We start from the raw sequence: 13879 nt of genomic DNA on the forward strand, positions 1-13879 counted from the left end.
AATTTGTGCATTTTTTTTATCTTTGTAGATTTCACCCTGCCCCCACTCCTGGAAATGCATCATTGTCGAGAGGAAAAAGCTGCCACTCTGAATGTGGGAAAGCAGAAAATTTATGATGCACAGAACTCTGGAAAGCACTTCTCTCACAATTGGAAGTCACGGCATATAAGAAGGACTGCTCAGAGAAATTCAGTGAGCAATGTGTACAAATCTCAGATATCCACGTCTGATTCTGAATCAAATTCGGATGAAAAAGCAGCAAACACATGGTCCAAGCATCGCAGGTTTCCCGGTTCATCTAGTCGTACTAGTCACCAGCACCACCAGTTAGTTATTCTTCTGCAGCAGCCATTGCAGTATCCTTGTGTGTATGGCATGAGCAGTTTTACAAGGTCCAGGTCTTACACGAGGCACTTTGAATCACTGCCACCCAATACTGAAATGCTAACTGACCCTACAGCCTTTTCTATTTTGAATGGTATTTCAAATTCACCATTTGACCTCTGTCAAGTTTTATTGTCCTTACTGGAGAAAATATGTAAATTTGACATGACTATCAATCACAACCCCTGCTTAACTGTTACTGTTGTTCCCAAGCTCACTGAAATTCTGACAGAGTTCTATGACTGCTGTGGACCGGGAGGGGGAAGTGGTCGGGAAGGGGTTGATGAACTAGCTGCAGGCTGGGCCAAGGAGCCAGTTGCCCTTGTTCAAAGAATGCTACTGCGCACCATCCTGCATTTAATGTCTGTAGATATGGGTCAGAGTGAAGTATTATCCAAGAATTTGCGGCAAAGCCTAAGTGATCTGCTCAGAGCCATCCTGAAGATTCGCACCTGCCTTGATAGGCAAGCCATCAAGGCAGGTGTGAATGTATTTGCTCCTCAAACCAAAAAGACTCTACAAGAGGTGCAAGAAGACTTTTCTTTTTCTAGTTACCATCACCAAGCGCTACTGCTGCCAGAACTTCTTGAGGGTGTCCTTCAATTTTTGCTTGGCTGCTTAGAAGCCTCTGCCCCAAATCCTTTCTTTTTCGGTCAGGCTCTTGAACTAATTCATGAGTTTGTTCAGCACCATGGCCTTGAACTGTTTGAGGAAACTTGCCTTCATCTTGAAGCCTTTGGTAATACTTGTGATTCTGTGATGAGTGGTGAAGTCTTGGAACGATTGCATGGCATTATTTCTGGTGTCCTTAAGATAATCAGTGTAGTGAAGAGGGCCAAATCAGAACAACTACACGAGTCATCATGTGCACGGCGCCGTCACAGACGCTGTGAATATTCCCAATTGCTGCACCATCACCATGACATCTCAGGACTGCCTGTCACTGCCTTCAAGCAGGCAACTCAACACAACCTTGAGGAGAAAACTGAGGGTAATGATTGGCAAGTGTGCTACCCTGAACATTGTTGCATTCTGGCTGTCTGTGCTCACCAGTGTCTGCGACTACTCCAACGTCTCTCACCCTCTGGCTCTGCCGTGCTACAGGTGCTGGCTGGAGTGCAAGCTGTTGGTATTTGTTGCTGTATGGAACCACATTCAGTGGTGACTCCTCTGCTTCAAGTATTTCAAGCCCCAGGGCTGTGTAGCTATCAGTCCTATATTCTCAATGTACTTAGTAGGCTTGTGCTGGAACAGCTGGGAGGGGAACAACCCTCAGAGAAGGCAAAATGTACCTCTTGCGAAATCTGTATTTTGAACAGCAGCCAGAAACTTGGTATTGAAAAGACATTGCAAGACTGTGGGCTGGGAAAGGAGATGGCCTCCTCCACGTCTCCCTGCTCCTCCTTTCAATCACAAGTTGTTCTACCAAGTACAGTGTCTGAAGACATGCTTTGGAAATGGGATGCTTTAAAAGCTTATCAGGAAATAGTCTTTGGTAAAGATTGGCAGTTGAGTAAGCAGATTGCCAGTCATGTATGCCAACTGACCTTAAAGGGAAATGCAGTGATACAGTGGAAACTGTACACTTACATTTTTTATCCTATGCTTCAGAGAGGTGTGGAGCTAGCCCACCATGCTCAAAAATTAGGTGTGTCCAAGATATGCAGTCAGGTCTGTAGCTGTCATACCCACTGCCTCCCTGTGGAAGTGCTGCTTGTTTATCTTCAGGCGCTGCCCTGCTTACTCAAGTCAAGGTAGGATTTACTTTCCTTTATACTTCTGTTGTATTTATTTTGCGCCTGATGAATATTAATTAGAAATTGAAAACACACCGAGACTTTAGTTTGTAAGATTAGTGATACTAAATTTAATGAGCAGACATTTTGGCAAAACCATAGGTTTTAATGCAAATTATATTTAAGAAATATCAAAATGGCAAAATTTTTACTGTGTGTTGTCAAGCCATCTTTGTTCTTTCATTTATGCTTGTTCTATACCATGTTGTAGCACTCTTATTTTTATTGATTGGCTTTGTAAAATAAATAAATAAATAAATAAAATGACAGTTTCTTTCTACTCTGACCATGAAATAAAGTGTAGCATAAATATGTTTTATTGGGCTAAAGTTTTCTATAGACTTGATGTATTTTTCTATAGGGTGAAATATTTGGCTAGTCACTACAAAATGTTACCATGGTTGTTATCTAAATAAAACTACAATGTACAGTGTTGTCCTTAATTTACATAATTGATTCTCTTTTATTCTTATTGGTTCTAATCCCTTCTGCCCACAGCAAAGTGGTGCGTGACATGTTCCTAAGCAGTACTGGGCTGATACAGGTGACTGAGTTGATCTATCTGGACTCCACTCGGCCTTCGGCACTTAAGGTGTTTGAGACATTGATTTTAAGTGGCTCTGATCATCAGACAGATGCTGCACTGCATGGGCTGGGTAAAGCAGAACACCAAGAGTCTCAAGGGACAGGTGATGGTCCACAGAGTTTCAGTAAATTCTATGAGGATCTAAAAGAGGCATGTCTAAATTGGAGGGACAGAAGCAGTATGAGTGCAGGAATCAGATGGAACCATGGAGGAGCATATTTGAACATTGTTAATCTTTTTTTGTGTGTGGCCTTCCTATGTGTAAGCAAGGAGGCTGACTGCAGTAGGGACTCTGCTAATGACTTTGAGGACACCTCAGGCTATGACAATACAGCCAGTGAACCCCTGGGTGGGCGCTTACCTTTCCTCTTACCAGATAGTGTGGCACTGCCATCAAAGGAGCAGGTAAAGCGAGCAGCAGATGTGTGGTCTGTATGCCACTTGGTATATCTGGAGAGTCCAGTGTTCCAGAGACAGCTCTTCAGATTAGGTGGCCTGAATGTGTGCTGTCGCCTTATGACTATGGTCCTTCAGAATCTTACCTTGAAAACCGAAGAAGTCAAGTCTAATGAAAAGAGGGACAGCAAGGGCAACACAAGCCCACCACACTCAGACTCTTCAGCCCTAGCACCAGTACAGACTGCTCTGGAGGACATACTAGTTGGAACACATGAAACACAACAGCTAGATCTTAATAATTCCGTGAGTCCTGGTCATATGGAGGTAAAGACCAAGGTTCCAGCATACAAGCTGGAAGAAGAGTGGCCTTTACAGTGTATACGCCTGCTGGAAGCACTTCTACCCATCTGTCTTCACAGTTCCAAGTGTGTGCTCCAGAAAGCTGAATCCAACATCTCATTCCAGGTAGTTAATATACAATTTATTACAAACAACACAAGAATGCAAACTTGCATTTATCCAATATTTTAGTCTATTAAACTGCATTAGACATTAGACTTTGCATTAGACAAATCTTATTGCTGGCTTTCTAATAGGAGACTTTGACCAAACTTAATATTTTGCTCTCTCTCTCTCTCTCTCTCTCTCTCTCTCTCTCTCTCTCTCTCTCTCTCCATAACTTCAGTCTGTAGAGGACACACTGTGTGAGGTGAAGGATCAGCTGTCTCTCTCTGGTGTGGTGAACTCTGACCTGGCTGTGCCTCTGTTTGACTGCCTGTTGCGTGTTGCACTGGCTCAAGTGCCTGCCCCAGCCACTGCCATTGTGGAGAAACCTGAAAGGGTAAGGGTTTTTATTGTTAACATTTTGCATTGACCTCAGAGGTGATAAACTTAATACAACTATGTAACTTTTTAACGTCTGTTCCAACTGGTTTCTGTTTAATTTATGTTGTGGAGTTTTCTTGGAGACAAGAAGCACATTTCAGTATTGCTGAGCATTTCTTTTCTTTTTTTGAACTGCAAAAAGTAGCACTTTAATTGATAAGTGATTTTGAACGATGAAACAACTAATTAATTTATTAAAATCATATAGCAATGGTGCTTTCCATATGTTTATATTTGGAATATGTTGTAAACATTGATCAAACATGTCAGAATGCTGTATTAAAACTTGACTTTGCTTAATGGCCATAAATGGCCATAAATAACCATTCTGTTCGTGACTCAATTCTTCCCGGGGCTTTGACCTATATTTTCGTGCTACAGTCAGCTGATTCTGTCTTTTGACCAGAGTGTTTATTTTTTTCGATTAATCGGGGGGGGCTTTCAGTACTATTTTTTTTGTTTATTTAAAATAAAATCCAAATATAAATTTGTGTTACACATTTATGTGTTACAAATATAAATTTCAGACTAAAACTTTACACAACTGTTTGTCCAATTATATAAGACTGAAAAGAATCCAATACTCTGTCTATCTATATCTATATCTATCTATATATATGTATGTGTGTGTGTGTGTGTGTGTGTGTGTACAGTATCTCACAAAAGTGAGTACACCCCTCACATTTTTGTAAATATTTGATTATATTTTTTCATGTGACAACACTGAAGAAATGACACTTTGCTACAATGTAAAGTAGATTGTGTAACAGTGTAAATTTGCTGTCCCCACAAAATAACTCAACATACAGCCATTAATGTCTAAACTGCTGGCAACAAAAGTGAGTACACCCCTAAGTGAAAATGTCCAAATTGGGCCCAAAGTGTCAATATTTTGGGTGGAACCATTATTTTCCAGCACTGCCTTAACCCTCTTGGGCATAGAGTTCACCAGAGCTTCACAGGTTGCCACTGGAGTCCTCTTCCACTCCTCCATGACGACATCACGGAGCTGGTGGATGTTGGAGACCTTGTGCTCCTCCACCTTCCGTTTGAGGATGCCCCATAGATGCTCAATAGGGTTTAGGTCTGGAGACATGCTTGGCCAGTCCATTACCTTCACCGTCAGCTTCTTTAGCAAGGCAGTGGTTGTCTTGGAGAGGTGTTTGGGGTCGTTATCATGCTGGAATACTGCATACTGATCATGCTCTGCTTCAGTATGTCACAGTACATGTTGGCATTCATGGTTCCCTCATTGAACTGTGGCTCCCCAGTGCCGGCAGCACTCATGCAGCCACAGACCATGACACTCCCTCCACCATGCTTGACTGTAGGCAAGACACCCTTGTCTTTGTACTCCTCACCTGGTTGCCGCCACACACGCTTGACACCATCTGAACCAAATAAGTTTATTTTTGTCTCATCAGACCACAGGATATAGTTCCAGTAATCCATGTCCTTAGTCTGCTTGTCTTCAGCAAACTGTTTGCGGTCTTTCTTGTGCATCATCTTTAGAAGAGGCTTCCTTCTGGGACGACAGCCATGCATACCAATTTGATGCAGTGTGCAGCGTATGATCTGCGCTCTGATAGGCTGACCCCCCTTCCCTTCAACCTCTGCAGCAATGCTGGCAGCACTCACGTCTATTTCCCAAAGACAACCTCTGGACATGACACTGAGCATGTGCACTCAACTTGTTAGGTCGACCATGGCAAGGCCTGTTCTGAGTGGAACCTGTACTGTTAAACCGCTGTATGGTCTTGGCCACCATGCTGCAGCTCAGTGTCAGGGTCTTGGCAATCTTCTTATAGCCTAGGCCATCTTTATGTAGAGCAACAATTCTTTTTTTCAGATCCTCAGAGAGTTCTTTGCCATGAGGTGCCATGTTGAACTTCCAGTGACCAGTATGAGGGAGTGTGAGAGCGATGACAGCAAATTTAACACACTTGCTCCCCATTCACACCTGAGACCTTGTAACACTAACAAGTCATATGACACCGGGGAGGGAAAATGGCTAATTGGGCCCAATTTGGACATTTTCACTTAGGGGTGTACTCACTTTTGTTGCCAGCGGTTTAGACATTAATGGCTGTGTGTTGAGTTATTTTGAGGGGACAGCAAATTTACACTGTTACACAAGCTGTACACTCACTACTTTACATTGTAGCAAAGTGTCATTTCTTCAGTGTTGTCACATTAAAAGATATAATCAAATATTTACAAAAATGTGAGGAGTGCACTCACTTTTGTGAGATACTGTATGTATGTATGTATTATTTATGCATTACTTTTTATGGATGCACAGAAAGCACTGAATTAGACTACAGTCCCAAATTAATAATAAAAACTCCCTTTCACTGTACCTTGCGTTTTCTGTTACTCACTGCTTTTAGGCATATTGTTTTACTTTTGTTCATAGTGTTTTAATTAAACATTACAGATCTTACTTGCGCTCCCACTGCGAGTGAGAAGCAACACGGCCTTGTTACTAACAGATCACTTCCGTTATAATAAATTCAATTCAATTTTCAATTCAATTCAATTTTATTTGTATAGCGCTTTTTACAATAGACATTGTCTCAAAGCAGCTTTACAGAAATATCAACATGGTATACAGATATTAAAGGTGCGAATTTATCCCAACTGAGCAAGCCACTGAGTGGCGACGGTGGCAAGGAAAAACTCCCTAAGATGTTTTAAGAGGAAGAAACCTTGAGAGGAACCCGACTCAGAAGGGAACCCATCCTCATCTGGGTAACAACAGATAGTGTGAAAAAGTTCATTATGGATTTATATGAAGTCTGTATGGCCTTAGGAGCAGCCGTAGTCCCAGCAGTCTGGAATTAGAGAAGATTTGAGTTCCATCCAGAGGCAGAAAGGATCTGGATCTCTAGTATCTCCATAAATTCATGTGGGGCTCGGCGAAAGGAGAGAGGGAGAAAAAAGATAATTATGACTGCGAAGTAGTAGAACAGAATCTAGTCAGGGTAGGCTTGAGTAAACAAATACGTTTTAAGCCTAGACTTAAACACTGAGACTGTGTCTGAGTCCCGAACACTAATAGGAAGACTGTTCCATAACTGTGGGGCTCTATAAGAGAAAGCTCTTCCCCCTGCTGTAGCCCTCACTATTCGAGGTACCGTCAAATAGCCTGCATCTTTTGATCTAAGTAGGCGTGGCGGATTATATAAAACCAAAAGGTCGCTTAGATATTGTGGCGCGAGACCATTTAGTGCTTTATAGGTTAATAAAAGTATTTTATAGTTAATGCGAGATTTTACTGGGAGCCAATGCAGTATTGATAATATCGGTGTGATATGGTCGTACCTTCTAGTTCTAGTTAGGACTCTAGCAGCTGCATTCTGGACTAACTGGAGCTTATTTATATTCCTACTGGAACATCCAGACAGTAAGGCATTACAGTAATCTAATCTAGAGGTGACGAATGCATGAACTAGTATTTCCGCATCATGTAGTGACAATATGTTTCTTATTTTAGAAATATTTCTGAGATGAAAGAAGGCTATCCTAGTAATATTATCTACATGAGCATCAAATGATAGGCTGGAGTCAATAATCACTCCAAGGTCTTTAACTGCTGCACATGATGAAACAGAAAGACCATCCAGAGTAACCATGTGATCAGAAAGATTACTTCTAGCTACACGTGGGCCTAATAAAAGTATTTCTGTTTTATCAGAATTAAGTAGAAGGAAGTTAGTTAACATCCAATGTCTAATGTCCTTTACACAATCCTCAGCTTTACTAAGCTTCTGTCTGTCCTCTGGCTTCGCTGAAACATACAACTGTGTATCATCAGCATAACAGTGGAAGCTAATTCCATGTTTACGAATAATTTGACCTAGGGGTAGCATATATAAAGTAAAGAGCAGTGGGCCTAAAACAGAACCCTGTGGAACTCCAAAAGTAACCTCAGTACGCATGGAGAATTCACCATTTACATCTACATAAATGACAGAAGTTACACTGCAAGCGCACAAATACACCATATAATGACAATAAACTTAAATTAAACTAAACCTTTTAAGCAACTTGCACCAGTTTCCCCAAGCCCTTGCACACAATGGAGCATTTTGGATACAAACATAAGTTTGTGCTTGTTCATCATTGTCGTGCTTCAGTGCTACACAAACTCCGTTTTGTAAAGTTTGATCTTCTCCAGGGTGTTTAATATAAAATGCACCCCTGCCTTAAAGCAGTGGTTTTCAAATTGGGGGCTGCGGCTGCCAGGGGGCACCCGGGGGGACTCAACAGTTTGGTCTGCCCATCCCTCCCCCTAGTATGTTTTCTCTTTCTCACTCTCAGACAACCACACACACACACACACTCAATTCCTAATGTAATGTAATGTAAAGATGTAAGATGTAATTATTAATTTTAAAAAAAAGGGGGGATATATTCAGAAGTCTGTATTTTTAATGTGTTTTAAAGACATCTTGCAAAAGGGGGGCCTTGGTCAAATGCTATTTGGGGGGCCTTGCCCTGGAAAAGTTTGGGAACCCCTGCCTTAAAGGACTTGGGTCGCACACTTTCCTGCTCAGTCACTTGACGATTATTCCTCCGTCTGCTGGTGACTGAGGTCAGGTTGGAATAAAAGGTAACGTTGACATAAACAATAACCTGAAGAAAGTTATTGTCGGTGACTCTGACGTCATGCACCACTGACTAGGAAGTGGCTTATATTTCCAGTTAGTAAAAAACTAATGTGTTCCATTTGAGATGATACTACCTTTCTAAAATTCATACACTTGACCAGTGGTTCTCAACCTTTTGTGAGCTGTGGACCCGTAGCATATTTTGAACAATCCACAAGGACCCCCTCACTCAAAACAATTGTAGGCTATATATTTAAACAGTCATTTCTATATGTTACTTTATGTTATTAATATTTAACATTAATAATGTTAACATTGGACATTTAAAATTGAATCAAAACATTTCAAGATTCAAGGGGGTCTGCGGACACCCGGTTGAGAAACATTGCACTAGACGGTAGAATACATAGTGCATAATGTAAGTGTACAGTGCCTCATTTGGTCATAGAATTTTTATTGGAAATTTGCATTTTACATATTATAACACCACACCCAACAAAACAACCACAGCCAAAACCAAAAGAAAGGGGGAACCAAAAAACAATAACAAACTTTCAAAGAAAAACACACGCACACAAAAAAAAGGTAAGATGATTAGTGTTTACCGTCTACCTCTCCTCAATCCACCTCCAGAGTGCGTACATCATTGAAGTAGGTAATAAATTGTTGCCATTTTCCCAAAAATGAGTCACCCCTGCCTCTGATGTTGTACTTGATTTTTTCAAGTTTTAAAAAGAACATTAAGTCTTTAAGCCAGACTGATATAGAGGGGGTTGTGGAGAGGTCCAAGACAACAATATTCTGCGCCGAGCAAGTAACGATGCAAAGGCAGCAACACTGGCTTGTTTATGGTTCAGAGTCTGACGCTGAGATGAAACACCAAAGATGGCAATTAAAGGACAGACATCCAATTTGATTTTAAGAACGTCGGACATAGTTTCAAAGAAAGAGTTCCGAAAGTTCTGCAGTTTGGGACAGAGTGCAAACATATGACTCAGGTTACAGGGCGAAAGTTTGCAGTTTTTCACAATGTCAGGAACATTGGAATATATTTTAGACAGTTTACTCTAGAGATGTGAGCTCTGTGGACCACTTTAAATTGTATGAAACTAAGTCTAGCACAGGACGTGGTGGTATGTATATTATTTAACGCTCTGCCCCAGTAATCATCCTCAAGCTCCAGGCCCAATTCCTCTTCCCAAGCACTAATGTTTTTGATATTGTAAAAATCGTCCTGTGACCAGATTGTTGCATATATCCATGAGATAATGCCACCCTTATGAGGATTCAGCTTGAACACCTCTTCCCATGCAGACTTTGTAGGTAAGGAGGGAAAACCAGCGAATAGGGAGGAGATGCAATGCCTAATTTGAAAGAAACTGAATAGGTGAGACTGAGGCAGACTGAATGACAAGGACAACTCAGAAAAGTTTGCAAACACATTATTAATGAAAAGATCCTCAAAGCATTTCAGACCCTTCCTTCTTTTCCCACAAAGAGAATGTGGAATCTGTAAAGGAGGGGGGAAAGAGGTGGTTATTACATATTGGTGCCATGGTTGAGGTCGAGATAGATTTAAAATGACGGAGAAACTGATAGAAAATTTTTAGAGAGGTACATACTATTGGATTATCCGTGTGTTGTGAAAGGGCTATAGGAAGGGAGGAGAACACCATAGCAGGGAGGGAGGTTGAAATACAAGACTTTGCTTCTAAGTGGCACCATGGAAGAGAGGGGGCCTGCACCCAGAGCACCAGTTTCTGAATATTAGCCACCCAATAATAATACATGAAATTGGGCAATGAGGGCAGTGAGACCACTTAGTCGACTCTTTAGAAGTGAAAATTTGGAAACCCTGGGAGTTTTTCCTGCCCATATGAAAGAGGAGATTAATTGGTCTATATTCTTGAAGAAAGATTTGGGTAAAAACAAAGGGATGGATTGAAAAAGGTAGAGGAATTTTGGAAGAATGTTCATTTTTACCATGTTTATTCTACCAAGAGGGGATAATGGTAGAGCTGCCCATCTTTGAAAGGCTGAATTCTTGTATGAAATTAAGGGTGTAAAATTCGCTGCCATTAATGCAGAATAGGAACGGGTGACATTAACTCAGATATTTGAATTTTGAATCCTCCAAATGAAAAGGTATTTCAGTCTGTTTTATCTTTTGGCCAGATTGGTTTATGGGTAAGCATTCACTCTTTTGTAGGTTCAGTTTATACCCTGAAAATTTCCCAAAGTCATTTAAACCGCGTATTATCTCTGGAGTAGATACAGTTGGATCTGCAACATAAAGTAGTAAGTCGTCAGCATACAGGGCTAGTTTATGTTCAATTCCTTTGCGAATTATACCCTGAAATACAGGAAGAGTTCTAAGCGTTATCGAGAGAGGCTCATTCGCTATAGCAAAAAGTAAGGGAGACAGGACATCCCTGGCGTGTACCCCGTGACAAAGTAAAATAGTCTGATTTAGCATCGTTGGTATATATGGAAGCTTGCGGTTCCACGTATAATAAACGGATCCATGAGATCAGTCCATCCCCAAGGCCGAACCCTTTAGCACTATAAAAGGATATTCCCATTCTATCCTATCAAACGCCTTTTCTGCGTCCAAAGAGATGACCACTTCAGAGGAGTCGCTGTTTTGTTTTGAATACAAAATACTAAGTAGAGTACGAATATTAGAAAAGGAATGCCGTCCTTTTGTATATCCGGTTTGCTTCTCTGAAATAGTGCTAGGAAGAATCCCCTCTAAACAAGAGGCCAAAAGTTTGGCTAATATCTTGACATCAACATTGAGGAGGCTAATAGGTCTATACGAATTACATAATGTTGGGTCCTTCCCATCTTTGAGCAATAAAGTTATAGATGCTTGTCTCAATGTTTGTGGCAATGTACCTAGTTCTAAGGATTCCTTGAATACAGCCAGAAGTAATGGGGCCAATGCAACATGAAATTTCTTGTAAAATTCGAAAGGAAACCTGTCCGGGCCAGGTGATTTCTTAGATTGCAATGAATTGATTGAGTTGATGATCTCATCTAAGGTGATGGGGCTGTCAAGTTCAGATGTCAATTAAGGGTCAACTCTGGGAAAATCAATATTTCTAAGAAAATGGTCCATGTTACCTGAATTGTCAGGAGCCCCAGCTGTGTATAAAGAGGAGTAAATACTTTTAAAAGTTGAATTAATTTCTACAGGATCCGAGGTTAACGCACCACTGGACTGCATAATTTGAGTAATAGAGCGCGAAGCCGCTCGGCTACGCAATTGGTGAGCCAACAACCGACCGACCTTATCTCCATATTCATAATAATTGCCACGCGTATGTAACAATAGCCTCTCCACCGTACCCGTCGATAACAAATCAAACTCCGCCTGCAAATTAAGCCTTTGTTTATGCAGCTCTGGGCTCGGGTTGAGAGCATATTGGTCGTCAATAGCTCGAATATTATCAGATAACTCTTTCTTATTCTTGCGTTGCTTATTGGCATGAGCAGAATAAGAGATTATCTGTTCCCTTAAGAAGGCCTTTAGAGTTTCCCAAAGTAAAGAGTAAGAGATTGAATCAGTTTGATTAGTAAGAAGAAAATCATCTATCGAAGTAGAAATATGCTTGCAAAATACTGAATCGGATAAAAGTAGAGAATTAAGCCTCCATGGTGGGCAAAAGGCGCGATGTGAAAGTAGAAGAATGTCAAGACTTAGAGGAGCGTGGTCTGCAATAACAATTGGTAGATATTCAGAGTTTACAACCCAAGAAATTAGAGAATTATTAATAAAAAAGTAATCAATGCGAGAAAAAGATTTATGTACGTGAGGGGGAAAAAAAGAATATTTTCTCACTGTGGGGTTAAAATACCTCCACGGATCAATGTAACCATTCTGAACCATAAACTCAGAGAATACCTTTGCCATTGCAGAGGGAGCCTTTGCAACAGCGCTAGATTTGTCCAAAACTGGGTCAATAACAGTTTAAATCTCCCCCAAATATCAAGAGATGTGTGTTCAAAGCAGGAATCTTTGACAACAAATTCTGAGCAAAAGGAGCATTATCAAAATTCGGGGCATTCAATGGGGCATTCAATTCACCAAAACTACTGGCGTTTGTGAAATTTTCTCTTCCACAATCACATATCTACCATTTACATCAGAAATAACATTATCAAAGGAAAAGGGCACAGTCTTACTTATCAGGATAGAATCTCCCCTGGACCTGGAATCAAAATTGGAGTGGAACATATGCGATGTCCAGCGAGCTTGGAGTCTGTGTTGATCCCTGAGACGGAGATGAGTTTCCTGAAGAAATGCAGCGTCAGGTTTTTGTAGTTTTAAATGTGTCAGAATCTTGGATCTTTTAATGGGACCGTTCGGACCTTTCATATTTCAACTTAGGAATCTGAACGAGCTTCGGCTATTTTCCATCAATTTAGATTAGTACAGAATGGAGTACAGAGAGGTTGATATCAATAGGGGGGATAAAAAACCCCAACGAAAGAAAAATTTGGGACACAACTTTAGTATTTACTCTCCGAAGCGTGTTTTCAGAACAGAAGTAACGTAATCAGTAAATGTACCGCGCGCAGACCAACTAATCGATAATGAGATTCATTGACAACGATTTTCATAATCGATTATCACCGATTTTATCGATTAGTTGTTGCAGCTCTAGTTATGAAATGTCAGTTTGCTTGTTAACCGTTAGCGGTTGGCTCTCCCACCTGTGGGAATGAATGTTCGCACTTCCGCATCAAAATCTGAGTTTTTGTCATTCAAACTTAAAACTGACATCCCCAGAAACCTTGAACGGTCTACTTTCCAAATGTATATAGATCAAAATTACACATATTTTTAGAGCATTGTGAGGAGAATAAAATTAACACCATGAACGTTTCAGGCTCTGAGTCAGAAAACAGCTCTTGATGTCCCACCCATTAGCAAAGAGAGCTATTCATATGATAACATTATGGTAAATCGGCGGTTGTTATTGGGTAATTACGAGGCAAGAAAACGTGACAACGCCCAAATTTACTCATATAAACAAGAGCACATGTTGGGGTTGTTTACATTTACTGAGGAGTTACAGGATGGCACACCTACGCATCTCTCCTGCTGAAACCTTGCAACAGATACAGGAGAGCCTTGGACTGGAGAGTGATGATGACTGCAACTTCTCAGATGAAAGTGGTGAGGACGAACGTTGCCATTTCGAACTTCA

At 40.9% G+C, this 13879-nt stretch overlaps 1 protein-coding gene across 6 annotated transcripts in view; it reads left to right on the forward strand.

Annotated features, from left to right (window-relative positions):
• lyst (lysosomal trafficking regulator) overlaps positions 1-13879 on the forward strand; it is a 238577-nt gene that overhangs the window by 68106 nt on the left and 156592 nt on the right. For all 6 annotated transcript variants that reach the window (XM_053620709.1, XM_053620710.1, XM_053620711.1 and 3 more), the window contains 3 exons: positions 29-2138; positions 2679-3630; positions 3851-4006. In XM_053620709.1, coding sequence (XP_053476684.1) covers positions 29-2138; positions 2679-3630; positions 3851-4006 — 3218 coding nt within the window. The remainder of the gene's footprint in view (positions 1-28; positions 2139-2678; positions 3631-3850; positions 4007-13879) is intronic.

This window comes from Ictalurus furcatus, chromosome 3 (genome assembly GCF_023375685.1).
Source record: "Ictalurus furcatus strain D&B chromosome 3, Billie_1.0, whole genome shotgun sequence".
Classification (NCBI taxonomy): domain Eukaryota; kingdom Metazoa; phylum Chordata; class Actinopteri; order Siluriformes; family Ictaluridae; genus Ictalurus; species Ictalurus furcatus.